This window comes from Perca fluviatilis, chromosome 22, assembly GCF_010015445.1.
Source record: "Perca fluviatilis chromosome 22, GENO_Pfluv_1.0, whole genome shotgun sequence".
Classification (NCBI taxonomy): Eukaryota; Metazoa; Chordata; class Actinopteri; order Perciformes; family Percidae; genus Perca; species Perca fluviatilis.
Genome location: NC_053133.1, coordinates 18,352,922 through 18,378,588, shown reverse-complemented (window position 1 = coordinate 18,378,588; position 25,667 = coordinate 18,352,922). Strand labels below are relative to the sequence as shown.

The window sequence follows — 25,667 nt, the reverse complement described above, 5'->3', positions numbered from 1 at the left end:
TATAATGCCAGGAAACCGAGACTAGAATACGTGTCCCAGCCATTTACATAAATGTGAGATATCTGTCACTGACATTTCTCGGATTCAATGAAGGTGAATAGAATTAGTACAGCTTTAAAAAAGAAATTGCAGTTCAACAATCCACATCTATATAACAAAATTTACACATTTCATTGGAACTACTTTCTAGTGAAGAGATAATTTCTATGAAAACGGTCAACAGTGTGGTCTGTGGAAACCACCCCAGTCACAACCAACCCCCCGATGTCATTGGACAAGGGCTCCCCCTCGTCACAAATCCCTGAACTCAAACGTTCTCTCATTTCATAAGGATGCCTTGCCATTATATGATACTAATAAAACATCATGCTAATATTGGCTTTCTGTTTAAGACTAGAATAATTTCACTCACTGTTTAAAAAAACACAGGATACTGTAGCAACTAAATTGCATTGCCCTTCATTACACTGACGCAAAGTGCATTCTCTTGAATTGAATCATTACGATTGATCAAATAAGAAAATGAATGCAGCCCTATAAAAATATTGACCTGCACTGAAAAAGCTTTCCTGTATTGGATCACAACCAGCATATCAAGATTCAGAATGGATATCCAAAGTGGGAAATTGCTTTACAGGCTTATTGACCGTTTTGGAACCAGAAGATTGAAAGATAGATTGCTCCATGAAGAAATAATCGGCTGTACAAAAACACTCAAAAATACCTGAATCTTTTCATCAGTATCCGCAGTTTTAAGACCACTTTACAATAAAGGATTAGTCACTTTAACCATACAGTTTTTAAACAAGTCAGAGAATTCCTTTAGTCAGTTTAAGGTTGCATTTAAAACCACTAACCTAACCAAATCCCCTTTATTTATGCTTTTATTTTGTGGTATTTTACTTGAGTACCTTGACAGGAAATAACATCGCAACACAAATAAATTCCAAATTGTATACAGAATGTTATTCCAGTACTTAGCTGTAGCTCCTATTCATTATTCCCAGTAATGTCCTCCTGTCTTTCTGTAGATCCTGTCCCTGGAGAAGCAGGTATCCTCCGACCAGCCCTCCTCCATCCAGGTCAGGAAGTCCAGTGCGCCGCAGCCAACCCCAGCCCCCACCCAGAGACGATCAGTCTCAGATTCCCCGCTGCTTCCACCCACGCCTCCACCACCCATAGACGCTTCCACCCTCACCCTCCAACACAGGGACGGCGAGCCATACTCAGCCAGCCCTCTCCGCAGTTTCTCTAACCTGAGCACCTGCATGTCTAGCTCCCAGAAACACCTGCCTCACAAGGAGTCCACACCCAGCCTGGCCTCAGATATCTCCCTGCCCTTCGCCACCTTGGAGCTTCAGCAAAGGCTTTGTCAGCTGCAGAAGTAAATGGAATATATGATACGTTATTTTTTAGAATGGTTTCCCACTTAATGTTCCTGTCATTGAGAGATTGCCCCCCATTTATGAATATGTTTTTCTCCTCATTTCAGAGATCTTGTTGGTTTTTTAATGTATTTATGTAATTTAATTTCTGTTGCTCTGATAGAATGGCATCCTGACTTGCTTTTGGAATATGTGAATATTTTATCTGACTACCTGTCGAGCTATCCATCTGTCCCTGCTGAATAATTTAACTGGAAGACTTACTCTGGTGTGTTTATAGTGGTTCGGCCCCCAGCCAGTACCCACTGGGCGAGATCCAACTGACTGTCCGACACAGCTCCCAAAGGAACAAACTCATTGTGGTGGTGCACGCTTGCCGGTGAGGTCCACAACTGCCATCATACCCTGCATTTAAATTAGTTTTTTGACAGATAAATGGGAGACATTTAGTTAAAAGGTGGTCTCATATTCAAGGACTCTTTCCTACTAATTTCTTTTTTGGCCCACGTTTCCATTTATTATAATTATTGATTCTTCAGTAAGCAGGTATTTTTGCTTCCTGTGAAGCTACTAACATTTAAGAATAAACAGGCACCATTAACCTAAACATGTGACTGGCGACATGTGAGTGAAACAGTTTTGTCCTGTGTGTCCTCAGTAACTTGATAGCCTTCACCAAAGACAGCTCGGATCCCTACATACGCCTCTGTTTGCTGCCTGACAAGAGCCGAACGGGGAGGAGAAAGACCAGCACAATGAAGAGGAACCTTAACCCTGTTTATGATCAAACGTGGGTATAAATACTATTAATATCTCGTGCTTAAAATGAGCATGTTTGTAATCTAACAAGTATTTATGATATAATATCAGATGTGTGTTGCAGCTGTCGTGCCCTGTTCTTGAAGGTTTCATTTTTAATAATAGGCTTAATGTTTGTAATTATAACATTATTATATTACTGTGATTATAATATGGTTCTACAATAAATCAAACATTAAGAGTCTGATCCAAATGAAGAAAATGTCTAATGTTGTAACAAATGAACTATTTTCATTTGAAAAAATTACTCCATGGTACATTGGTTTCAGACCATCTGTGTGTATGTGTGTTTGCAGGTTTGAGTTTAGTGTATCTATGGTGGAGCTCCACAGGAGAACTCTGGATGTAGCGGTGAAGAACGGAGGGAGCATCCTGTCCAAACACAGAGGGCTTTTGGGAAAGGTAATTTCTGGATGTTATTATATGTATTCTCCAGTGGTAGAGCCACTCCCTAGTACGCCATATATTCCAAAAACCTAATGTCTGTTTTGCTTCTTGTTCAAAATCACAGGTTCTGGTAGATTTAAGTGGGGCGGATATATCAAAAGGATGGACACAATGGTAAGCTTGTATTTTAATTTTGCCCTGTGCAGCATTGAGGGATTTCTTTAGATAATAAACGGCCTATTTTAGTGCTTTAATATATGTATCTTTATTATTTTCTCTTGCAGGTATGATCTGAGTGAAGATGGTGTGTCGTGTCAAGGCATAAGAAGTATTCAAGACTCCCTCCTCACACAATGAAACCACCTCTCCACTGTAATATAGTGATTTGTTAATATAAGGGCACACCATTTTGTTGTATTCATGTACATTTTTCATATAGTTTACAACACTTATTTTGGCATGCAAGACATTTTTTAAACAACTATCATTTCATTAATGTGAGATATTGTCACATATTGTAATGAAACACACAAACTGCCTTGTCTCTATTTTCAGTGTTTTATGTAAATATCTAAAAACTAATATATAATAATTTGCAGGGGTTTTCAAGGCATTATATTTCCTTAAAATAAATGATATTGAAATGTGTCAGAAATGTTATTGCTTTCTGTCGCATTTGTTAAAATGTGACAAATTCTGGTTTGTCGTCTGAGAGAACTCTTACCAAAGGAACAGATAGAATCACAAAAGTAGGCTTAAGTAGCCTTGACTTTGATATTTTTTTGTCATGCCGTGTTATTTGATTGTTTACCTGTTATTGTTCTTTATGCTTGATTACAAACATGGAATGCACATATGCAGCGAAAAAAATTATTGCTCTGCATATATTAAGATGACTGTGAAATATTGGATGTTACTGAATACCAGTGAGCATTTTAGGGCTATGAACAAGTGCTGTATAATATGAAGGATACTTGAATAAGGTTTGATTGATGGATTTGTTGAACAAACTGAATATTATGAGCAGAGATAACAGCTATTGCATTTTATGAGCAGGGCTGCCAGAACTTGTTGTTAAGATGACACAGCTATGTCGTAAGGCATGTACATGTTTTGCCACACAGTCATAACTGTTGGAGGTTTTTAATACTTTTCTTGTTATCTATCCTGTGCCTTAAAAAAAAAACCCTGCTATGTAATTTTTGCCTTCCTAATGTTATTATTTTGAATGATATGATGCCTCATGGGTTTTGAAGAATAAATGGTTTCTCTTGTGATCATTGTTTTTCTTGCTTTTTCTTAAAGGTCCTCTTCAGCTACAAAGAATATGAATTATTTCCACTTTGAATATGATATGTTATGAGGATGGAAGAAGTACTCAGATATTTTAAGTAAGTAAAATGATCACTATCACAGAAATAGTATTTACAAGTAAACGTCATGCATTCAAAATGTTACCTAAGTAAAAGTACAAAATTATCAGCATCAAAATATACTGAAGTACCAAAAATAAAAGTACTTATGCAGAACAGCCCATTTCAGAATAATGTATATTATGTTATTGGTTCATAATGATTGATAGAAAATATAGGTATCACTTTAATGTTGCGGTTTGTAAAGGTGGAGCTCATTTTAATTACTTAATATACTGTATATAATTGTACTTTAGTACAGTACTCGAGAAAATAGTTACTTTCCACCAATGTGCCCCTGAGCAAAAAGTTCAATTCAACCTACATTGCATCATAATTTCCCCTGAGGGTTTGGGTGTAATCGATAAGAATAAATAAAATGGCGTACGCAACTCCATGGTGCAACAATGGATGTATTAAGAGAAGAGTGAAACTACTAAAAGACTTCACAAGTTGTATGATATATGCAGGGACTTGTCGCCATCTAGTGGCAGTGGAAGCAAAACTACAATAATAATAACGTCAGCGTCAAAGTGGACGTACAACGTCATGACGCACTTTCATCCAAATTTGCGCGGGTTTGCAGTTGTTATTAGGAGGCTGTCAGCCAACGGTTAGGCTTAGCTACATAATTAAAAATCAAAAGGTAAGTGACGAAGCTATTGGTTCATATTTTATACTTTGCTGATTGTATAAGTATAAGTACCAACGGACACAGTAGTATTAACGTTCGCAAATAACACTTTTAACGCTTTTGAGAAATGGCTGCCATATTTGTTTTGATCTTGTTAACGTTGACGTTACAGTAACTTAACGTTAGCCAGTTAATAGTTAGTTAATACGTTAGGTATTCTCGTTACCATTATTGTGTTTTTTATTGCAGTTTGCCTGGGAAACCTTCACGTCCCTTACCATCGCTTGGAGAACCGATAACATGTCCAAGCGAGAGGCGTTTTTAGAGGCTGCCTGTCAGGAAAATGTGGAAGACTTCCTTCGCTTTATCCAGCTTCATGTGAGTAACGTTAACTTCTTGTAACGTAGCTAGCTAGATATGAAACCAGGAAGCCTTAGAGCCAACCAGATCTCCTGGATGTGTCTCAGGTTAATATAACGTTATTACTTACTCTTACGTTTAAACCTCGATAAAACACGAGCAGTAAACTATCACACTTGTCAGTATAATACTATGCAAGAGCACCACAAACTGCAGCCTCAAAATTGACCATGAAGTTAAATTAACACCTTTAAAACTATTTGTTATAATTTGACTGGATCAGTTTTAGCATGTTCTACAACTGGCAACTAAATGCAGGTCTATATTGTGAAAAAATATCAATTGTGAACTGTATTACAGGTACAATTTGGGAAATTAGTCTTACATTTTGTTACTGATAGTTTCTGCATATCACCGTTCTCTGTTTGATTTAGTTTTAAAATGTAGATTAAATGTCTAAATAGGACACATGTTACTAGAGCCCAATGTTAAGTGTTACATTTACTGACTCTGATAACACCCTAAAATAAACAAAGAATTCATAGCACAGAAAAGCTAACAATCACAAAGTGGAAACAGATTATTTTGGATGTATAAGTCATCTACTACTGGGAATGAAAAGTCCTTTTGTAGTCACATCAAGTGTTTTTGTAGATGAGTGTTTCTATCATGCACTGTATGTCTGTGTCGCCGAGCAGAAGAACAAAACGGAGCCTTTCGATGTGGAGGAGGTGGTGCAGGAGATGCCCAGAGACCAGAGGCAGACTCTGTGGGGAAAACTGGCTTCACTCCTTCAGGATATCCTGCAGGAGTTGCCTCCGGAGCGCTGGGTGAAGGGCAGGGATGAGGGCATGGAAGTGGAGTCGGCTGCAGACCCTGTGAGTTTACTAGTCCACTTATTGCAATTGTGACATAAACTTTGATGGCATTGCAATTTGATTAGCTGTTGCTGTTTAGATTTGTGTATCAGTACAGAAAATACTTCGCACATCTACAACGTGAGACAGGTGCATCGGAGTGGGACAAGCAGGTCCAAAGTTGCGAAGAAAACTCCCAAAATATAAAATATTTATTTATATATAAAATTTAATTTTAGGCAACGTTTCGGTACTAGACCATTTTCAGGCAAATGGTGTTACATCCCGAGAAGCCACCTGGTTACTATAGAGGGGTTGTATTGAGGTTTAAGCTTAGTAATGGAAATGTGAATGCACTTATGCCTGATTTCATGTGGAAGTTGTTGATTGGTGCACAAAAAACAGTCACCTCCTACAAAAGATGGGTTCTCAGGAAGTAACACCATTTGCCTGAAGATGCTCTAGTACCAAAACGTTGCCTAGTATTAAACTTGATATATTTTTGCAAGTTAGACAGTGTGCAGGAGTTTTCATCGCTATCATTTGTGTATCAAAATGAAATTTGTTAACATCTACTTTTATTTACTATTCTTCCAGAAACATGTCATGGCTGTTGTGGATGGGGTGACACTAGTGGCTGCTGTGTCCTTAAAGGTCCTAGAAGACGGGGACACCTACAGTTCCCTTCTGGAAATAACCCACAGGCTTCACGGTCAGTGTCCTTTGCTATTTTCTTTCTCTCTGCTAAATTGATGTGTCTTCAGGTAGATAGTTATTTTAACTTCATGATGATCTTTATGTCTTTCCCTCAGATGTTCTGGTGTCGCTGCCTGTCTCAGATGCACCCCTGCAGCTCCATATCCACAAACTGTGCGAGGCGTGGTGGAAGAAGGGGCTGAAGGAGAAAGAACAGTTTGGTCGCACTGCTTTCTTCATCTCTCTGCAGAAGAGCTTAATTTTGAAGAAACCAGTCAGTATTTGACCTCAGTTATATGTCAGAAACAATCAACATTAGGCCTTTTGCTGTGGCCTTAGGAGTATCATCACTAAGCTTTATTTTCAGTTCTAGTAGTGTTGTTGCATTATTTTAAATAACTTTAATTAGATCTGGGTACCGAATTCAATACTTTAGGCACCGACCGAATTGCCTCTCAAGTATCAAGTATTAAAAAATGCTTCGTCATTCAATACCCAATTTCAGTACCTTGGTAGTAAACCTCAACAGTGTCAGTGAGCCAATAAGCATGCAGCATGCATCTAATAATGTTTGTGTGATTGGCTGTCTAACATTACACGTCTTAGAGACACGCAGGAAAACCTCTATGTTGCACAGAGACGGGGCTCACGTAGTAAGAGCTGAAAAATAAATAAAAAGATCTGTGCCGTAATGTTGTAATTTCCTTTTGTTTTATAAAATTGAAATCGAAAAAGTATTGTTTAGGAACCGGTATCAAAGACACAATATTGGTTTCGGTACCGGTATTGGACATTTTTAAAAGATACTCAGCCCTAACTTTAATACATACTCTGTGTTGTCAGGGTGTTGAGATCCAAAGAGTCTGGAGTCTCCATGATGTGCTTTGGAGTCTGGACTACACATCAGAAGATAACAAGCAGATAATCAACTTGTTGATTGATTGCTTTCTCCATCCTATTTACATTAGAAGCGATGACGTGAGTAGAGTGATATTTTGCTGCTGTGTGTTTGAGTCACTGTGTCTGTTATGTTTCTCATTGTTGTGCTTTTGTCTTTGAGCTGTCAGCCTGATGATGTGTATATTGTCACAGGGAAAGCGATTCCTGGTGTTTCTTTTCAGCTGGAATGTCGACTTCATCTGGATTATTCATGGCACCATCAAAAACCAGCTGGAGTTTTATAGCAAGTAAGACGCTTACTTTATTTTGTTTGAAAGTAGTCAATTTTATCTTCATGTTATTTACTACTAAATTGTTTTGTGCAGGAACATGACCACTCACATTACGGAGATCTACTTCAGAGCCTGGAATAAGGCTAGCGGGGACTTTCTGGAGAGGATTGAGAACTTATGCATTCAGGATTTTATGCAGAATGCGATCCTCCTTCATAGAACATCTCCTGTCCATGCCAAAGTCCGACAGGTAGACTTATTAGCTGTTTTTAAAGAACAATTCCAATCATGATATGCACATTATACTGTGTGTGTTTGTTCTCTGATCTCCCTGTTTTCATATGCAGATCGTAAGCTATTTCCACACAAGGAAGGGCTGCAGCAAGGTGGACAAGATGCTCTGTAATCTCTACAAGCCCATTCTCTGGAAAGCTTTAAGTGTACAGATACAGGTTTCTAACTGCATTCATACTTGTTTTTTATTTTTTTATTTTATTCTAGTGTAATGTGTTTCTGTTTGATTTATTCAGGCTCCAAACTTCGAGGTGCGTGCAAATGCCACTTTGCTTTTCACTGATGCCTTCCCAGTCCATGACCCGGAGCAGAACTACAAGAATATAGATGAGGTCGTTCAAAAGCAGCTGGACACAGCGATGGTGAGAACCTTTTCAAACCATTCAACTACATTTTGTTGTGTGGAAACTGAAGTTATAATGTTTAGTACTTTTTTTTTACCTAGTGTTTTATTTTTGGTGCTGTAAAGCCACAACACGCAGATACTGATCTTAAGAAGGAGCAAAATAAAATCAAAATTAATTGTTGGACCTTTTGAATTTGAACATGAACCTCAGTGCTAAATGACAACCACCTAGTTGTCACCCTCAGGGCCTCCTTGATGACCCCCATACCACTGTACGCTCCAGTGCTACCCTGGGCGTGTGTAAGATCCTGGCCAAGTGCTGGGAGCTCATCCCTAGTATCATCATCACAGACTTCCTGAAGAAGCTGGTGATGGAGCTGGCGGCTGACAACAGCTCCCCTGATGTCCGGTGCTCAGTCTTCAAGGTACGAAATGCCGTTTATCGAGAGAGAGAGACCTGGAAAATGTCGACATGGGGAGCCTCTTAGAATTGGATTACTAACATGAAATCTTATCCAGGGTCTAAGCTGAGAGCATGTTTAACAAATGTCAGTATTAAGTCAAGTTATATTACAAATTTATTACAATAATTAGGTATTCTTGTCCAGATGTTTTGTGATGCCAAATTGTTAGCACTATTGTCACTGCAGACGGCTGTAGACAGGCTATTTAATGACTTGTGGTTTGTGTAATATTTTCCACAGTGTCTGACTATTGTCTTGGACAACACTCTCAGCCATCCAATATTGGAAAAACTCCTGCCTACTCTCAAATACAGCCTTCACGACACCTCAGAGAAAGTCCGCACAGCTTTCCTTGACATGCTTATTAAGGTCAAGGCAGTGCGTGCTGCCAAGGTACTGTATGTGTAGGGTTTCTTTTTGCTTTGTACATTGATATACAGGCTCTTAATAGGGCTGATTTTGTCTTGTGTTATTATCACTTTTTTTTTTTTTTATTGTGTTTATCTCTTATTTGAATTGTATAGCCATTTTAAAGTACACAGGGATCTGGCTTGACACTTAATAGACAATTTTTTCATTAGTTTTCCGAATTAAACAAAACAGTTTGAACTGTACAAACAACAGAAACAGCAGCAACAAAGAAAAGAAAAATACAATACAATTGGACAATCGCAGACTCACCATGTTAAGCCTTAATAAAGTATGTATTTTAATGACCGAACAAGCTTGTCATATTTCAGTGGACCCTTTTAAATCAGAAATACAAAGGTACAGGAGTGTACCACAAAGACTCAAGTATCAAGGCAAAATAAATCTAACAAACAGTATCCACAAGCAATAAATACCATTCAAATTAAAGATTATTTTTTGGGGTCTTTTTCCGCCTTTATTCAATGAGACATCTAGGTGAGAAAGGGGAGAGAGAAGGGGAAGACGTGCAGGAAATTGTCACAGGTCAGATTCAAACCCTGGACCTCTGCGTCGAGGCATAAACCTCTCAGTATATGTGCGCCTGCTCTATCACTGAACCAACCCGGCCACAATACCATTCTAATTAAACAATACCAACAATATAATGCAAGAAAACATGTTATTAGGCTTAAAAATAAAAAGTCAGAATATCTACTTATGAAAGACATTAACAATTAAAATACTGGAAAGGATAGATTCCCCACATAAACAATGAAGGGAAACCTGTTATTTGAGATGGTGAAGGCAGTTTGTTGGAACACAGAATGCCCAATCTTTCTATAAAATACACAAAGCTGTTGTAAAATAAACTTCCATGTCCAAATCCAACAAGGACATTCACACAAATCGAATAGTTGGCATGCAGCTTCTGTCATAAACTTCTGCTACTGAAGATATATCTAAGTGCTTGGTACAAATCCAGATGTTATTCAGCCAAATTGCATTGAGACACAATCCACTTACAAGATGCAAGTTAATGCCAGGTGTAAAAAGAGGCTGTGTTTTCTCATGGTGTGCCGCTTTACAGTTTTGGGACGTGTGCAACATGGACCACCTGCTGGCCCGTCTGGCTATCGATTCCCATCCGGTTTCCAAGCGCATTGTCGATCTGCTCTTCAAGTCCTTCTTCCCCGTCAACGATTCTGAGCACGAGTGGTGCTGTCGGTGCATCACCCTCATCCAGATGAACCCCATGGCTGCCAGGAAGTTCTACCAGCATGCCCACAAACACACAGCCCCCACTAACATAAGTAAGTGCTGTGTGTATATGGCACAGTTTAAGACTAGCCAAAAATGAAATGATTTAGCATGGTGCATTTGTAGTAGGTTCATCCATTGTTTTGTCTTCTCTTCCAGTAAAGCTCATGTTGGCCATTCGCCGTGTTCTGAACAGCTCTATCCAGACTGACACTGACCTGTCCCAGATTAATGACAGCAACAAGGAGAACAGTGCAGTAAGACTGAGACGCTAACCAAAATGACAGAAGTTTTTTGAGTTTGGATTATTATTTTTTTTTTTTGCATTTTTTGTTGTTCAAAAAAGATAATTGAGCATTACTTTATCTCCACAAACTAAACTTTCAGAAATATGTTGATTCTATAAAATGTCAAAAATAGTGAGGGAAAAAAAACGCCTGTCACAAAATTTTATATATATATATACACATACATACATACATACATACATACATACATACATATTTTTTAGTTTGGGAATTTTTGAGGGTGTAGTTGTTAATTTATTTGTCAATCTAAACCTTTTTTTCTGTCCAAACCTTGATCAGATATAATGGGAAAGTATGGATACATGAGTTAAAATTTTGAATACTATGTGTCTGAGTTTATGGAGATTCAAATTGGAGTTTGATCTTAGCAGGCTGAACCTCTGCTTGGGAAAGACTTGGCCGTCGTGTCCAGTCTGCTGGAGGTCGTGGCCATCCTGTGGAGAAGTGTCGAGAAGGCCCTGAAACAAAATGAAGAGGCCCAGAAGTACACTTTTGCCAAGTTTGGAAATGTCATGGCCAAGTATTTCCAGGCCTTTGAGGTACTTCAACCTCCTTTCTCCTTCAGCCCCTTCTTCCACCAGGCCTCGCATAGTGTGTGGATATGGAGCTGCAGGGCTGCCTCTGAGATGGAGCTGTAATCGGGCCTTAAAAGTTAGGCCCTACAAGGCCCGAGCCAGGCAGAATTCGGCCCGAGCCCGACAAGTACATTTTGATTGGCAGCTTTTTAAAAGCCTGAACCAGTTTACAGCCCGACAATATTCAAATGTGCGCACGCACACAGCTCTTTTGCCTTTTGTCAAGAATGAGTCATTTTATACATTTTACTTACTACGTACTTTTAACAGAATGTCGCATCTTTTGCATTTCACATAACCCACTGGCTCATTATTCTCATTATGCACATGGTCAAAAGGTTTCCACACCTCAGACTTTGCTTTCTTTGCCAGTGCAACCAAAACGTTGCTGACCACTCATTTACCATGCAACCCGGAGCCTGAGCCCGGCCCGAGTCTGTGAAAAATGATAGCAATTAAGGCAAAGATTTTCAGCTCTACTCTGAGACTAGAACATCTGAGGGAAAGACAAAAACATCATGATGAAGTTAAAATAACTATCTACCTGTACACACATGAATTTTGCAGGGAGAAAAAAAAATAGCAAAGGACACTGACCGTGAAGCCTGTGGGTTATTTCCAGAAGAGCACTGTAGGTGTCACCGTCTTGTAGGACCTTTAAGGACACAGCAGCCACTAGTGTCACGCCATCCACAACAGCCATGACATGTTTCTGGAGGAATAGTAAATAAAAGTAGATTTTAACAAAAAATATGTATCTAAATTTCATTTTGATACACAAACCTAGCGATGAAAACTCCCACACACTGTATTTTTACTCTTTCTTTCATGAACAAGTATTACTATAAAACTTTTTTTGATTTGTTTTTCCAGGATGAGCGGTGTACCGTTCCTCTCATACAACTGGCCTCATTTATGCCCCCAGCTGCAGTTCCAACATTCAGGTAAGCAATAGACAGATGTCCTCTTCTGTCTCCATCTCGTTTGGCTTTTTACACCCATTCTACTCTTCTGTTTTACTGTGTAACCTGTCTCTCATCCCGCTCTCTCGTTCCCAGCTGTGGCATCCTGTCCAGACTGAGGAGGATGGACTCAGGAGCAGTGCTAACACAGTACAGCCAGCTGTTAGACTGCATGTGCTGCTGGGGCCAGGCTGCTGATATCCTCGAACTCGTCACTGACTGGCTAACTGAGGCTCTGACCAAGCAAGGGGTCAGTCAATACAACACCGAAGGGCTGAAATTGTTGTATTCTTGGGTTTCTCAGATCTGTCTAAAAGGAGGAACCTTAGTCCAAACACACATCCTTTGTTGATCTTTGTAACTTCTTTCAACTTCAGGACAAGGTGAACACCAATCGAAGAGTGCGTATCCAGGAGACTGTGGAGGCCAAACCAGACATGGCACTGGCTTACCTGGAGTACCTGTTCAGCAACAGTTCAACACGGGAGAAAGTCCTGGCTCTTGATCAGAAACCTCTGAAGCAGCTCCATACTGTTCTAGGAAACTGGAGGGTATGTTGGCTACCTTTCATCAGTATTTAATTTCAACAGACGCGAGTCTTGAATACATTTATCTTCAGCATTTATAGAAAGTACTTCAATCTTTCCTCTATGAGAAGCAGTTTTCCACTGACATGTGAATCCGTGTGATATTTGTATCAACAGTTGGTCCTGTACACTCACCTCAGCTCCCCAACAGAAGACCCTAAAAGTCCCAGTATGGAGACTGCGCTGAAAGTCTTCATGTACCACGTGCGTTTCTGTGCACATCTGCAACATAATGTGAGTTTCTCATTTTACAAACATTACTCATCCCATTTTTCACTTCTATTTATCCAGTCAGTGGCCATACTTGCTTGCTCCAATGACGCTTTGTTAGACATTGAAACAGCTACGGGATGTTTAGTGCAGTTACTTTCTTTGTAAATGAGCACTCCACTAGAAGCTTGGCAATAGGTTAGAGCTGACAAAAATCATTTTGAGCTCTCAAAAGTTGTGAATAGGCAATTTTCACTATGTTTTTGACATGTCATAGACCAAATGATTTATCGCATAATCAGTAATAAAAAAAAATAACCATGTGTCGTTGCCCTTCAGTAGGTGTTGAGGTAGTGGGTAGAGCTAATAATTTTTCTTGCCCACATTTTTCCAGATAACTCAGTTTTGTAAGCCAGTTACTTTCTGGTCACAAGCCTAAGTGGTATACTTTGTTTTTCTGTGTCCAGAAATAAATTGTTTTCCTTCGTAAACTACAAAAACAAGTTAAAGGTAAGAACATTAAACCATTTGTTTCTTTCCTAGTCGTCAGAGGGTCGAGAGTACATGCTCTCTCTGGAGCATGTGGCAGCGTGGGTAGCTGAGAGGGTGTTACCCTTCCTGGCTAAACGTACCAACGATGATGACGATGAGTCGGAGAAATCACAACCACTGGCTGCACAGATAACTGAGGTGAGCTGTACCATTACTCATTATGTAAACATGTAGCTTCCAAAAGCCAACTTACATGGTTTCAGTAGAGGACTTTAGACTGGAAAACATCTGCTAAGGAGTAATTGAGCCCAAACAAATATGTGTTGGGCCTATTCTAAGTGTCTATGGAGCCTTGCCCGGCTATAATTAGTGAAGCTAAAATGACTTGCTGAATATGCAGGGCTGCAGTAAGCACCAGAATTTAATTTGTGCAAATATGGAAAACGTGGTTGGTCTCCATTAAGGGAGATGGGACACTCTTCTCCACTGCAGCACAAATGTGTGACTTGGGCACACAAGGTGGGTACATTTTCATAATAGAATATTACCTTCAGTAGCTGCACATGAAAATGTGTTGTATTTTGTGAGGAGGTAAATTATTGCATGGTCATTATATATTGAACCACACAGTTAGACCAACACTTAGCCAGTGTCCTAAATACCCAAGTGCTCTCAGTAGAGGACATTTTAATATTTTTGTGATACCTACCAGCTACTATGAGGTGAGATCTGTGAGCTCTTGATTTGGATGACATGGATGGAAGGTTGCAAGTGTCATATTGAAGTGCATCTATATCTCCTAAAAATATACTTTTTGCATTTATGAGAATTGTAAAGTCAGTCCATGCAAGATGATTTCTCTGCAGAAATGCAGACTTCTTGCAAATTAAATAATATCTCCTTGTTCATAAATTGCCAGTTTCTGTCTCACTCATTTTCACTTTGATACATAGCCTGTACCAAGGCTGTAGATGAGAACACACCGTTATGTTGTTATCCAGAGCATTACGTTTTGTGGAGCCTTTTAGCCTCCTGCTTCCAGGACTTTCAGTTCTGCTCAATGAAGTTAGACTCCTCACAGATTGTTCTGTTCCAGTCCATACACACTCATGTACATGCCTCCTCCTGCTCGTTATTGCTGAAATGGGTTTATTTTCTTTATTTGTGCCATCATTCTCCAGCCTGTCACCACATAACTGCTGCGATCAGATATTGAAAATAACCCTGTTTCAGTTCCCTTCTTATTAATGTAGTGGTGGGGGATCATAGGCAGCTTCTCCAGGCTACCAGCTAGTGGTAGAAATGAACATTATACTGAAATGTAGCTCCCCTAAGACTCTGTCATCTCTATTTGTTTTTGATTTTAAAAGTTTTCTTTTTTTGGAGTGTCAAATGTTTTTCTCCATCGTGACCATGATGCATTTTACCAGAGTTTCCTGACGGTGTGCCGAGATGTTTTACTTGTGGGTTTGGGCGACGAGACGTTTAAGGGTCAAATCCTCCACTTGTGCTCGCTCACCCTCCTCTCCGGTGAGTGTTTCAAATGCCTTGTTTAAGTGAACCATACCACAAGAGTACTGATACACTGCAATTATAACTGAAAAAAATTTTATTCAATTTTATTTATAGTATCAAATCATAAAAAGAGTTATCTCAAGACCCTTTACATATAGAGTAGGTCTAGACCACACTCTATAGTAACAGAAACTATATTGTATATACCTAAAACAGTCCTGTTGCATAATGTTTTGTTACCTGAGTTGTCATTTTTACAGACATTAATGTATTTGCCTTTGTGTTTCCAGAGGCAGGCTACCTGTGTATTCCTGCAGTGCTCCCGATTCTGAAGGAGGTGGTGGACAGCTATGGACCTGAGGACAACAACAACAACCCCGCTCAGGAAAATGAGGAAGATGCAACCACTGTCATTCTGAGTGTGGTGGGCAACATCTTTCAGAAGATTATAGAGCTCTTGGCTCGCCGTCTAAGGAAGGAACCAGAGGAGGGAAAACAGGTATGTAGACATTTTAACCCCCAGTGTGTTGATTTAATTCTTTTATCTGGTGTATTACTACATTTGTTCTATATAAACTCAGGATTTCCACGGGGTCTTAAAAAGTCTGAAATTTCAAAGGGTGGGGGTGTGGCCTTGACCAGCTGCCACTTTGCTCGTTTGAAAGCCATGATGTCTCTCTCTCATGGGTGGCCCAAATTCTCAGGGCGGGCAAAGCAGAGAAAGGGGAGTTAAAACGAAAGCAGATCTGCCCATCTGAGCTTTCATTTTCTCAAAGGCAGAGCAGGATACCCAGGGCTCGGTTTACACCTATCACCATTTCTAGCCACTGGGGGAGCATAGGCAGGCTGGGGGAACGCATATTAATGTTAAAAAACCTCATAAAGTGAAATTTTCATGCCATGGGACCTTTTTTAAAAAGTATTGTGTTCTAGGTCTTAAATAATTTAAACCGGTCTTAATTTTCTACGTCAATGTAACGCTATCTCTAATGGTCATTAAAATGTTCCCACCGTGCTTAAAAAGTTTTTTTATTATTATTATTATTATTATTATTATTCTGTGGTGTTGTAGTTCTTTCTGTCGCTAGTCACCAACATATAATTCACTGTATTATGACTACAAATGAGACCAACGTGCAACTTATATTGCAGCCAGTCTAGACACCAGCCCTATAATGCCAATGAGGTAAATCGGAGAATTGTTTCAGACAATGTTTCCGGACTCTGACATCTGACTTTGTTTTTGATGTCGTGATAAAGGTCTTAAATTTCATTCATAATGGTCTTAAAAAGGTCTTAAAAAGTCTTAAGTTTGACCTGGTGAAACATGTAGAAACCCTGAAACTGCACTTTATTTGGTTTATTTCTTACTTAACCCTGTACTGAATGTTTTTGACATTATTATGTTATTTTATTGGTTTATTCTTGTAATTGCATCTATAACAACCCTTTATAACAGGCTGTCAAACGTTGCAGTGGTATTAAGTTGGTTTCAATATCCCAGCACTGTACATCTTGCTCCATAACTAAAGACGGCCTCTAAAGGATATCTCCATCTATGTGTCCTGACTTAGCTGTGTCAGTCAGCCGTTCCCGGCCTGACAGACTTCCTCCAAGTGGCAGTGACCTGGGACAAAGCACCTCTCAGGGGGGTCTTCTCTACTCTTTTTGCTGTCATCATTGTGGAGAAGAGACATTTGCTTCAGAAGGTATGAACTGCCTGCCAGTGCATTTGTCTTTTACCAATATCCCGCACGTCCTGGGCGTACATAAGCGACTTGATCGATTATGTTCTTGAGCAATTCAATTAAGGGAAATGATAAATGCTGCTGTGCTCTTATTTTTAAAGATCACCCATCCTGAAGAGGTGATCGCCCCAGAGTCAGTGGAGGACATGCCTCCTCTGTCCAGCATCCTACTGTCTGTCATCCTCAAATTACCCTCTCTTACCAGGTAAATATCCTATGTCCACTTTCTTTTGCTTACACACCAGGGACAACTGAACATGCCCTCCGCTTAGTCGGTCATCTTTTCTGTTCTCTTATGGCGTTTTTCCATTACATGGTACCTGCTCGACTCGCCTCGACTCTACTCGCCTTTTTTCGTTTTCCATTATGAAAAAAAAGTCCCTGTTACCTGCTAACAGGAGCTTTTTGTTAGTATCACCTCCGTCGAGGTTCCAAGCGAGCTGAGGCAATACTAAAAGGTGACGTGAAAACCTGCGGAGAGAATCGTCACTAATCACTGCGTCATCATTGCTAGCAACAAACAGGGGTGTCCTGAACAAACCCGCCGTTTTTCAATAGTTTAGCCAGCGGTGGTTTTAATTTTCGCTGCCTCCAGCTTCTTTTGAAACAAAATTTGTCTTCTGGCTGTGGCAACAGCCACATGCCAAGAGTCAAAAACAACACACCTTCAACGTTCTTGCACACAACATTATGGAAAGGATCCCATCAGAAATAGACCTTTAAAACCTCTGAGACCTTTCTGTTTAACCAGAAACCGCTCTGGAGTCGCTAGCGCTAAACCCACCAGACTCCATTTAACAAAAGCAATACTTTTAGAGTGTATAGAGCCAACATATTTTCACATGCAAATCCGTAAACTGTGTTTGTTTATTTCAACCACAACTAGAGTTGTGATGGTTGGAAAAGTGGAAAGATGACTCAAAACGGCTTTTCGTAGTTTTATTTGTTTCTGTCAACTTTGAATGAAGTGTATTTTACGATGCTAAAATTACTGTTTATTTACATGGAGTCTCTTGGGTTTAGCAAACGCGATTTTGCGGATGTTTTTATGTTTTAAAAAAAGGATCTTACTCTTTAACAGAAAGGTTGACTTCCATAGAAATCCTTTCCATAATGTTGTCAGACACTTAGAATATTAATCTGAACCTGTCAGCGGCAAAACATGCTCTTTTGTGAAGGTAAATACAAGCTGGACAGTTGCCCTATTAACTTACATTGTAGCTTGTTTCGCCGCTGCTGACTGTAGCGATCTCGCTTAATACCGGACCAATGTCAGAGATTGTTGTTCCCATCAGTCACTTAGACACAAAAACATAGGAACATAGGGTCCAGTTTGAAAAAAGCACTAGTTGCCCTTTGAATGTTTGTTTCAGAGCATTTTTGACAGAAGTCTGCTCCTCTTTCGACTCTGAGGCCATCAGCAGTCTGAGTGAACTAGCTTCCGTTCTGCACGTCTTGGCGGTCATCAGACACAGTGAGTTTACATGATCAGAATTGAGATTAGAATTTGAGTGTTCCAAAAAGCAATTTTGATATTTTTCTTTTTGCTCGTAAAGAAAAATCTGTTTGTTGTATGTCACACTTTTAGCAGGGCAGTCTAAAGCAGGTTTGAAGAGCGCAGCCATATGTGTTGAGCAGCAGCTTTACAAACATGCAGCCACATCTGTAGACACCAGAGACATCCAGGGGTAAGTGGAAGGAAATAAGATATATCTGATGTTTTCTTTTAAAGAGACTGTGTATAATCTATTCATTGATTTTTGGTGCATGAGCTGTAATGACTAACATTTAATCCCTTCCTGCCACAGGGTTATTTATGAATCTTCATTGAAGACTTTGAATGACATTCTGGATGTATAAATTGATCTGTTTGATATGTAATAACTGCTACACATTTGTATTTTATGAAGCTAAGGAGAGCAGTATAATATCAGCTTTGCTGTAAGCATGACAGACTCCTGTTGCTGGCAGACAAATGACATGAAATATTTCGACTTCACTGACCAGGTGTTTAAAAAATAATAATAAATGGTTTGGATTGAAATCTAAAACTGAGAACAAATGCCTCTCTGATGTTTTTCCAGATTGGCTCCACTTAGGGCTGGGCGATATGGAGAAAATCAGATATCACGATATTCTTGACCAAATACCTCGATATTGATATTGCGGCGATATTCTAGGGTTGACAATTGGTGCTTTAACAAAATATCTTCACACTTAGATTTTAGATAAATAATCATCAGTAATGTGGACATAATGTCTAAGTGGGGAAAAGGCAAATAATAGAACAGCTAGAACAGTCTGGTAAGTTCAGAAAAGTACATCACTTTACTGTAATGCGCCTTTAAAACCAGTAAAAGACAACACTTAAGTCATATGACGATATTACGATATCCAAAATCTAAGATGATATCTAGTCTCATATCACGATATCGATATAATATCGATTATATTGCCCAGCCCTAGCTCCACTTCTCTTTGTTTATTTATTTCTTCATGATGGCACACATTGCTCAAGTCTTGTCTCTCAGGCTTTGTGTATTGATAATGTTAACAAATCTAGATGGAGCTCTCCACTGCAAAAATGCTTTCATAGACTGAGTTGTATTCTTCTTGTAAAGCTTTCTTTTCACATAATACATATATTTTTTCATGTTTCACTATTTGTGTTTATGTATCTGTTGGTCTATTATAATAAGAATAAAACAAACTTATCAATCAACCTAAATTTGATGGGTTTTTCCTTTTTGACACTGTACAGCGGTTTGGCGAGTAATAACTGTTCAAACAAGCAATAAATCATCTTCTTTGCTCTCTTTATTCTTAAAGGGGGATGGCATTCATTTTGAGAATTTGCATACTGTTTTGCTTTAGTCAGTACATGTGATTGTGCACCCCAGGTTTTATCTGATTTTTAAAGAGAACTGCAAGTTAACATTATTTCATTGTTCTGGAGCACATACCTTACATTTTGATTGTTCATTCCTCTTTGAAACAAAGATTTTGGATTAATTGCTAGTCACCTTTTTAAGAGGCGGCATTTACTACATTTGGACAGTTGATTGTGTAATCTACTAACCCTGTATAAAGTAACTAAGTGCACTTACTCAAGTACTGTACTTAAGAACATCTTACTTGTACTTGATTCCTTTTCAGAGGCAAATATTGTACTTTTACTCCACTACATTTACTGTATATGTTGCTATTGTTACTAATTACTAAAAGATTAAAATTTTACATACACATATCTATTCTAATGGTATCACAGATAGATGGAGCTGTGTGTGTGTAATCTTTTTTTTAATTATTTTGTCAAAATGTTCTCTTAATAAGATGTGTAAATCAACCAAAGCTTTCTGTAGCAGTTATTGTGCAATATGCCTTTTAGGATCACTTTGTGTACATGTTATGCATTTATATAGCTTTCCTATAATGGCACTTTCACTTTGATATGTTGTCATGTGTTTCTCATAAATCTAAATTTGGAACAGTACTTTCTTTTTTTTTCTTCTTTTCTTCGGTCAAGCTAATAAGATCTCTCAATCAATGTGAACTTCCTTATTTTTCTCCTCGGCTTTCATGTGCTTCCTTCATGGCTTCTGGGCAGTCATCCATCCATCCGTCCGTCCGTCCATCCATCCATCCGTCCAGGGCGCTGTTGCATGCTGCACGCATCATCCCTCCTCACCATGTGTGTTTGACGTCAGAAATTTAGGAGGGGCTCCTCCGTGAAGCTGGTTGCTGTTTGTGGTGCTGAAACAACGCCTGTATTGTGTTGCCATTTAGCGATTCTTTTTTTTTTTTTCTGTCTCTGCGTTTCTCCTGTGCTTTCTCCTCCAGCATGCCTCTTTAGTCCGAGTCTCGTCCCAGCAGCTCACCACTGAGTCGGCGTTAATCACGCTGTTTTAGCGGAGGTGTGCGATGGATTAGTAGTAGCTGTATTAGGCTGGAGCGGTATGGATTCACTGTGGTGTCCCATCCTCTTCGCTGCATTGGCTGTCAGCCTCTTCTCACCTGCACTCGCTGACAGAAAATTTGGTAAGCAATTGTCTTTCGTTTTGTTTTATCATTATTTTTCCAACAACAACCTCTTGTTCGCAGAGTGTGTCCTCATTTAAGCGCCTCACAGACTGTCCGCGGTGATAAATCCACCTGCCTGTCTCGGTTTGAGTGGGTCGTACAAACATTGCAAAAGTTATTTAAAATTATAGTTTATTTTTTTTTTATAGTATTTCCAAGTGCATGTCGCCTTTTTCTTGCAGTTTCCAGAGGTTGTGCTTTGGTGTAGCTGTTTGCATGAGATCTGAAGATCCAACTGGAAAAGTTACATAATCTCAGACCCAATGGATAACATGTTTGCTGTGAGACCTATTACGTGTATGATGAGCGGTGCTATAAACTGCTAGTAAACACAGCTATGCTTTACACACGCACACAAACACTTTTTGCACCCATTAATTAATGGGTACTGGGACTGTAAAACTCATTCCGGTTGACACAAATATGCACTCAATTTTCTATGGTAATAGTTTCCATGCCCATACAAATTACTCAACACATACCCTTAAGGAGCATGCAATTTTAAATCCAGTTAAATATTTAATAATATCCTATGCCTCCTCAGGACAGGGGCATCTTTCACAGCCCTGTGTTATTTTGAGACTTTGCCCAGTTGTATTTTCATTACCCTTGATTTGTTCTTGCCTCAGACACCACTTTAATTTGAAAAAGTATGGCACATGTCCAAAGTATGACATGTTAGAGAAGCCATCCTGATAATTGCGTCCTTTGGTTAAAACAGAAAGAGATTAGAGGATCTGATTTGAGTGTTTCAGATGTGTCTTCTTACCACCTCCAATTTACACCTCTCTTTCACACTTACTGGTCTAAGATCAGCAGTCGCTACATGACAGTATCAACTTTATAATGAGCAAGAGGCAAAGATAGGTCTTAGGCTGCTACTCCTGCTCTGTGATGATTCATACAGGCACCAGCTGCATCATGTTCTTTATATTTAGAAGCAGAGGGTGTCTTCTTTTAAAAGTGTAATATGTATGCTTCTATTGCAGTTTCATTTTTTAATATACATATGTATAGTAATGTTGGATATTAGGTTAGCAAACATGATATAGAGAGGACAGAACTTGTTATTGGACACATGGGGATTTTTCTCCCTGCAAGTTGGCTAATTTATGGTTACAATACTTGAGAATGAGTCAGTGTTTATTCCCTGAGTTCATTTCTCTCATTGAATTCTCAGCATGTTTTTCTCTCTGTGTGTGGAAGAGGTCTCCATTGTCAGTGTGGCTGGGAGTTAGAGGTGGTTATTGTTTTTAATGAGTCCCACTGCGGATTACGCTGTGTCATTGGAAAGCTTAGGATCGAGGTGCGTTGGCGTGATGTATGTATATCTATAATAAAACTGCATATACATAGGTGTGTTTGTGTGCTAGAGAGACAGCGGGAGCTTGTGGGTGTTAATGTCCTGTCTGTCTGACAGCACATGAAAGCCAGACGGGGGGGAAATAAGTCTGCAGCTGCATGCTCGGATTATGAAATTAAGTGCTGTAAAATGTAATCAGTGGTGCGAATTTGAGCGTCTGCATGACACTAAAAACATCTCAACTTTTCAAATTCATAGAGCCTGAAAAGTAGTGTCATCTCTTGAGCATTTTGGAATTACTTAATGCACTTCAAACAATCGGCCACACCTATTAAGAGTTCACAGAATTTGACTTTAATGCACAGTGTCAGTGTAAATCAGTGGTAATATGCATACAGACACAAATAAAGATAATATTTAAATACATGTGGTGTGCATATAGAACATGTTTCCCCAAAGCCAAAATGCAGTAACTACATATTTGGTCAAAATGAGTTAAGACCTGAATCTGACATTTTGGCATCAGTTTTACTGTATTACGATAAATTATGCCATAGAAATGTAAATTTTTTGTCAAAACAGAGAGACCGACAACTGGACAGCTAACGCTAAAGCAGGAAAGATCATGGGGAGATGTATCAAGGGTAAGCTAGCAAGGTAGATAGCCACAGCTAACCTTAGCCAAAGTTAAAGTTTGCCAAAGATTCTTGAAAGTCTCTCTGTTTTGACAGTTGTTAAACGGTTGTCTGGACACAAGAAAAACAGAGATACATTTAGTAACTATACACTGTAAATAAGCCAAATACATGTATTTGAAAAAAAAAAAGAAAGAAAAGTAGTTAAAATGCACAAGAAAGATGAAAGAATTTCTTTTGTTTGTAGTTGCTGTGTTTTCCCCTGATTTTCCAAAGGCAGAGTATAGTATCTACATTTTTAGGTCTTATGTAGGTTCTATGGCACTTATAGATGTACTGAATCAGCCTAAAGAAAATGAAGGAATTACAACCTTTCTATCTGTTGCCCCCAGCCTGAAAATTTAAAACCATTCTTCTCAAGTTCAATGCTTCTCTGTGTTCTCTGTGTTCGTAGCTCAGTTCGGTACTATAGGTCACATCTGAATGAGTCACGTGCTTTAGATTCACCCTAACCCTTACAGGATGACATAAACAGCAGTAAAAAAACTAAGACATGTTGTTTGGTCACCTTGATCCGATCATAAAGTCCGTGCCGTCTCTTCCAGGATGACGCTCTGGTCTTCCATTGAACAGTTGAGGTCATGGACGGGTTAACATGGTGTACTTTTCCTGTGCTTTCATGCTGGTGTGACTCAACAACCAGCCTTGAGTCCAGTGCTTTCAAGCGAGGCATAATTCAAAAGCATACTTGAGAATTAGCCAAAGGGTGGTATTGCTACCAGTGGGCGATGTTTGACAAACTTAACAGCACTGTTAATTATGTCCTAAAACACACCCTGGAAGGCTGTGCAATATTTTTCTACTGATGAAAGAGGGGGAAAAAAGGATGTAATTGATCTGAGGATTGGCATATTTTCCATTAAGCTTTATTTTTTATTTTAGAGTACAGGAAGGTTGATGCCCTGTTTACACTCAGTTAGGAAGAATATCATTTGAATAATGAATTCATTGACTACCGAAGAGCACCCTGCCAATGGAAGATTTGCAGAAATTGATTAGGTTGCGCATTAACACTCCAGCGCCTTGCAATCATCGTTGCTATGAGGCCTGTTTCTCATTCTGTTCAGCATCTCTTTTCTGTTTGCAGAGGTTTGGCAGTGTCCTGAATCCCAATAGCAACCACTGAAAACCATGTCTTTTGTTAGCTAGACAGGTTGCCAGGTCTTCAGCTGCAAGGTCATGTTGTATTAGCAAAAAAAATACTTTCAGAAATTTAGTTGAACGGGACACGGAATCAGATAATAAATAGAGAAATATCAATCTAATAAACATACGTTATGAATAGCTTTTGGGATTTCATGAAATGAAAATATCAATCCAACTCCCACCAGGGTGTTAGCCCTATTCTAATATGCATTCACAAATCTTGCAGGAACACGGAGGGCAGATAACATTTCTCAAAAGTGAGACTGCATGAAAATGAAAAAACGTCTCCATATTGATTGTGTTGATTACTAAAGCCGTGTGTAGCATTTGCAGATGCATTTTAGGATTCTGTGACCTAAATTAAGGAGCCTTACAGTAGGCTATGTATTGATAGATAGAAATATGTGACAGGGTTGTTATCTCCAATATGTACAGTACATGGAGACATTGGTCTTTAAGGCTGTGCTGCTGGGTGTTTTCATTACAGCAGCCATTGCCTAATATACCCAGACAAGTTAGATTTGATTCATAGGCTGCTGAGCTCTATCTATTTTACCACGGGCCTCTGTCATCTCATAGATATCAGGACTGGGTATATCAAATATCTTATTGTGGTTATAAATCATCTGAGATGATTGAAATGTGCTCTGACATGAGGACTGACATTTTACAACAGTGTGGATTATGATTAGGTGTATATCAAAGTGAGGTTGGATCTTGTTTCACTGGAAATGTTTTGTTTTTATCCTTTATGTTGGATTGTTTGTGTTGGCTTGATATTTCCTGAGTTGCAAGAACACCTATCTGTCCCAGGGGATGAGTTATATCGACCTGGTTTATTCTGGGAGCAAGCTTACTATAGTTCACGTAAGACAACATTACACTGAGCATTTTAAAACAGTTTTTGTAGAGACTGTAGCTCAAATCCAAGTCATATACTGTATGTTAAGGCTAACCATGAATAAGTTTTGCCAGTCTGTGCCAGAATAGAAGTGGGAACAATGAGTCTACAGTCATGCTGGCAGATCTGTGAGAATGTACTCAGGCACAGCAGGGCTTTGAGCTAAATGCTAACTTTAGCATGCTCACAGACAGTGGGCAAAATTAACTTTTTTGTCTACCAGCCAAATGGCTAGTGATGTTCAAATTTTACCAGCAACGTAATAGATTACCAATGTTTTTTGGGCTGGTGAGTGAAGAAAATTTACAAGCCACTTGCGTACTTGCATATTTAACCAGCATTTGGCTGGTGGATTGTGTTAATTTTGTTGTTAATTTTGCTGAGGTTGATGGGAATGGCATTATGTTTTTGTCCGTATTTGGTCATAAACCAGAGTTTTTGGACAAATTGACTTGATCATGGCGCTAGAGGAAATGTCAAGGGATCATTAACGTAATTACAATTAATTCTGAAGGAAACAAGGATGTGTGTACCGAATTTCACGTCAGTCCATAAAAACAAGGTGTTGACAACTAAAAACCTCATGGTTGCACTAAAGGAAGAGTCAGGCGATCACCAAAGTCAGTAAGATTCATCCTCTGGGGAATGTGA

The 25,667-nt window shown here is 39.1% G+C and overlaps 3 protein-coding genes across 9 annotated transcripts in view; all 3 read left to right on the top strand.

Moving 5' to 3' along the window:
• The window catches only part of esyt2b (extended synaptotagmin-like protein 2b), a 33,206-nt gene extending 29,337 nt beyond the window's left edge, over positions 1–3,869 (top strand). For all 4 annotated transcript variants that reach the window (XM_039790368.1, XM_039790371.1, XM_039790370.1 and 1 more), the window contains 6 exons: positions 1,032–1,384; positions 1,666–1,764; positions 2,044–2,175; positions 2,501–2,606; positions 2,716–2,765; positions 2,876–3,869. In XM_039790368.1, the coding sequence (XP_039646302.1) occupies positions 1,032–1,384; positions 1,666–1,764; positions 2,044–2,175; positions 2,501–2,606; positions 2,716–2,765; positions 2,876–2,948 (813 nt within the window). In that variant the 3' untranslated portion in view covers positions 2,949–3,869. The remainder of the gene's footprint in view (positions 1–1,031; positions 1,385–1,665; positions 1,765–2,043; positions 2,176–2,500; positions 2,607–2,715; positions 2,766–2,875) is intronic.
• Positions 3,870–4,562: 693 nt separating this feature from the next.
• ncapg2 (non-SMC condensin II complex, subunit G2) lies at positions 4,563–19,085 on the top strand. 4 transcript variants are annotated; one of them, XM_039790909.1, is made up of 27 exons: positions 4,563–4,649; positions 4,887–5,015; positions 5,696–5,875; positions 6,452–6,566; positions 6,667–6,824; positions 7,394–7,528; positions 7,643–7,737; positions 7,816–7,972; positions 8,070–8,162; positions 8,253–8,378; positions 8,608–8,787; positions 9,067–9,219; positions 10,325–10,547; positions 10,654–10,751; positions 11,174–11,341; positions 12,251–12,321; positions 12,436–12,589; positions 12,717–12,890; positions 13,044–13,160; positions 13,680–13,826; positions 15,059–15,158; positions 15,434–15,642; positions 16,718–16,852; positions 16,993–17,096; positions 18,265–18,365; positions 18,480–18,579; positions 18,700–19,085. In XM_039790909.1, exons 2-27 carry the CDS (start codon positions 4,938–4,940, stop codon positions 18,749–18,751), a joined length of 3,423 nt encoding a protein of 1,140 aa, XP_039646843.1. In that variant the 5' UTR covers positions 4,563–4,649; positions 4,887–4,937; the 3' UTR covers positions 18,752–19,085. The 4 variants fall into 4 exon arrangements, with proteins under 4 accessions (XP_039646843.1, XP_039646842.1, XP_039646841.1 ...); XM_039790908.1 differs by having other exon boundaries at positions 11,171–11,341; XM_039790907.1 differs by having other exon boundaries at positions 8,070–8,174.
• Positions 19,086–20,590: 1,505 nt separating this feature from the next.
• The window catches only part of ptprn2 (protein tyrosine phosphatase receptor type N2), a 126,533-nt gene continuing 121,456 nt past the window's right edge, over positions 20,591–25,667 (top strand). The window contains exon 1 of the mRNA XM_039790534.1: positions 20,591–20,929. Within this exon, the coding sequence (XP_039646468.1) occupies positions 20,848–20,929 (82 nt within the window). The 5' untranslated portion in view covers positions 20,591–20,847. The remainder of the gene's footprint in view (positions 20,930–25,667) is intronic.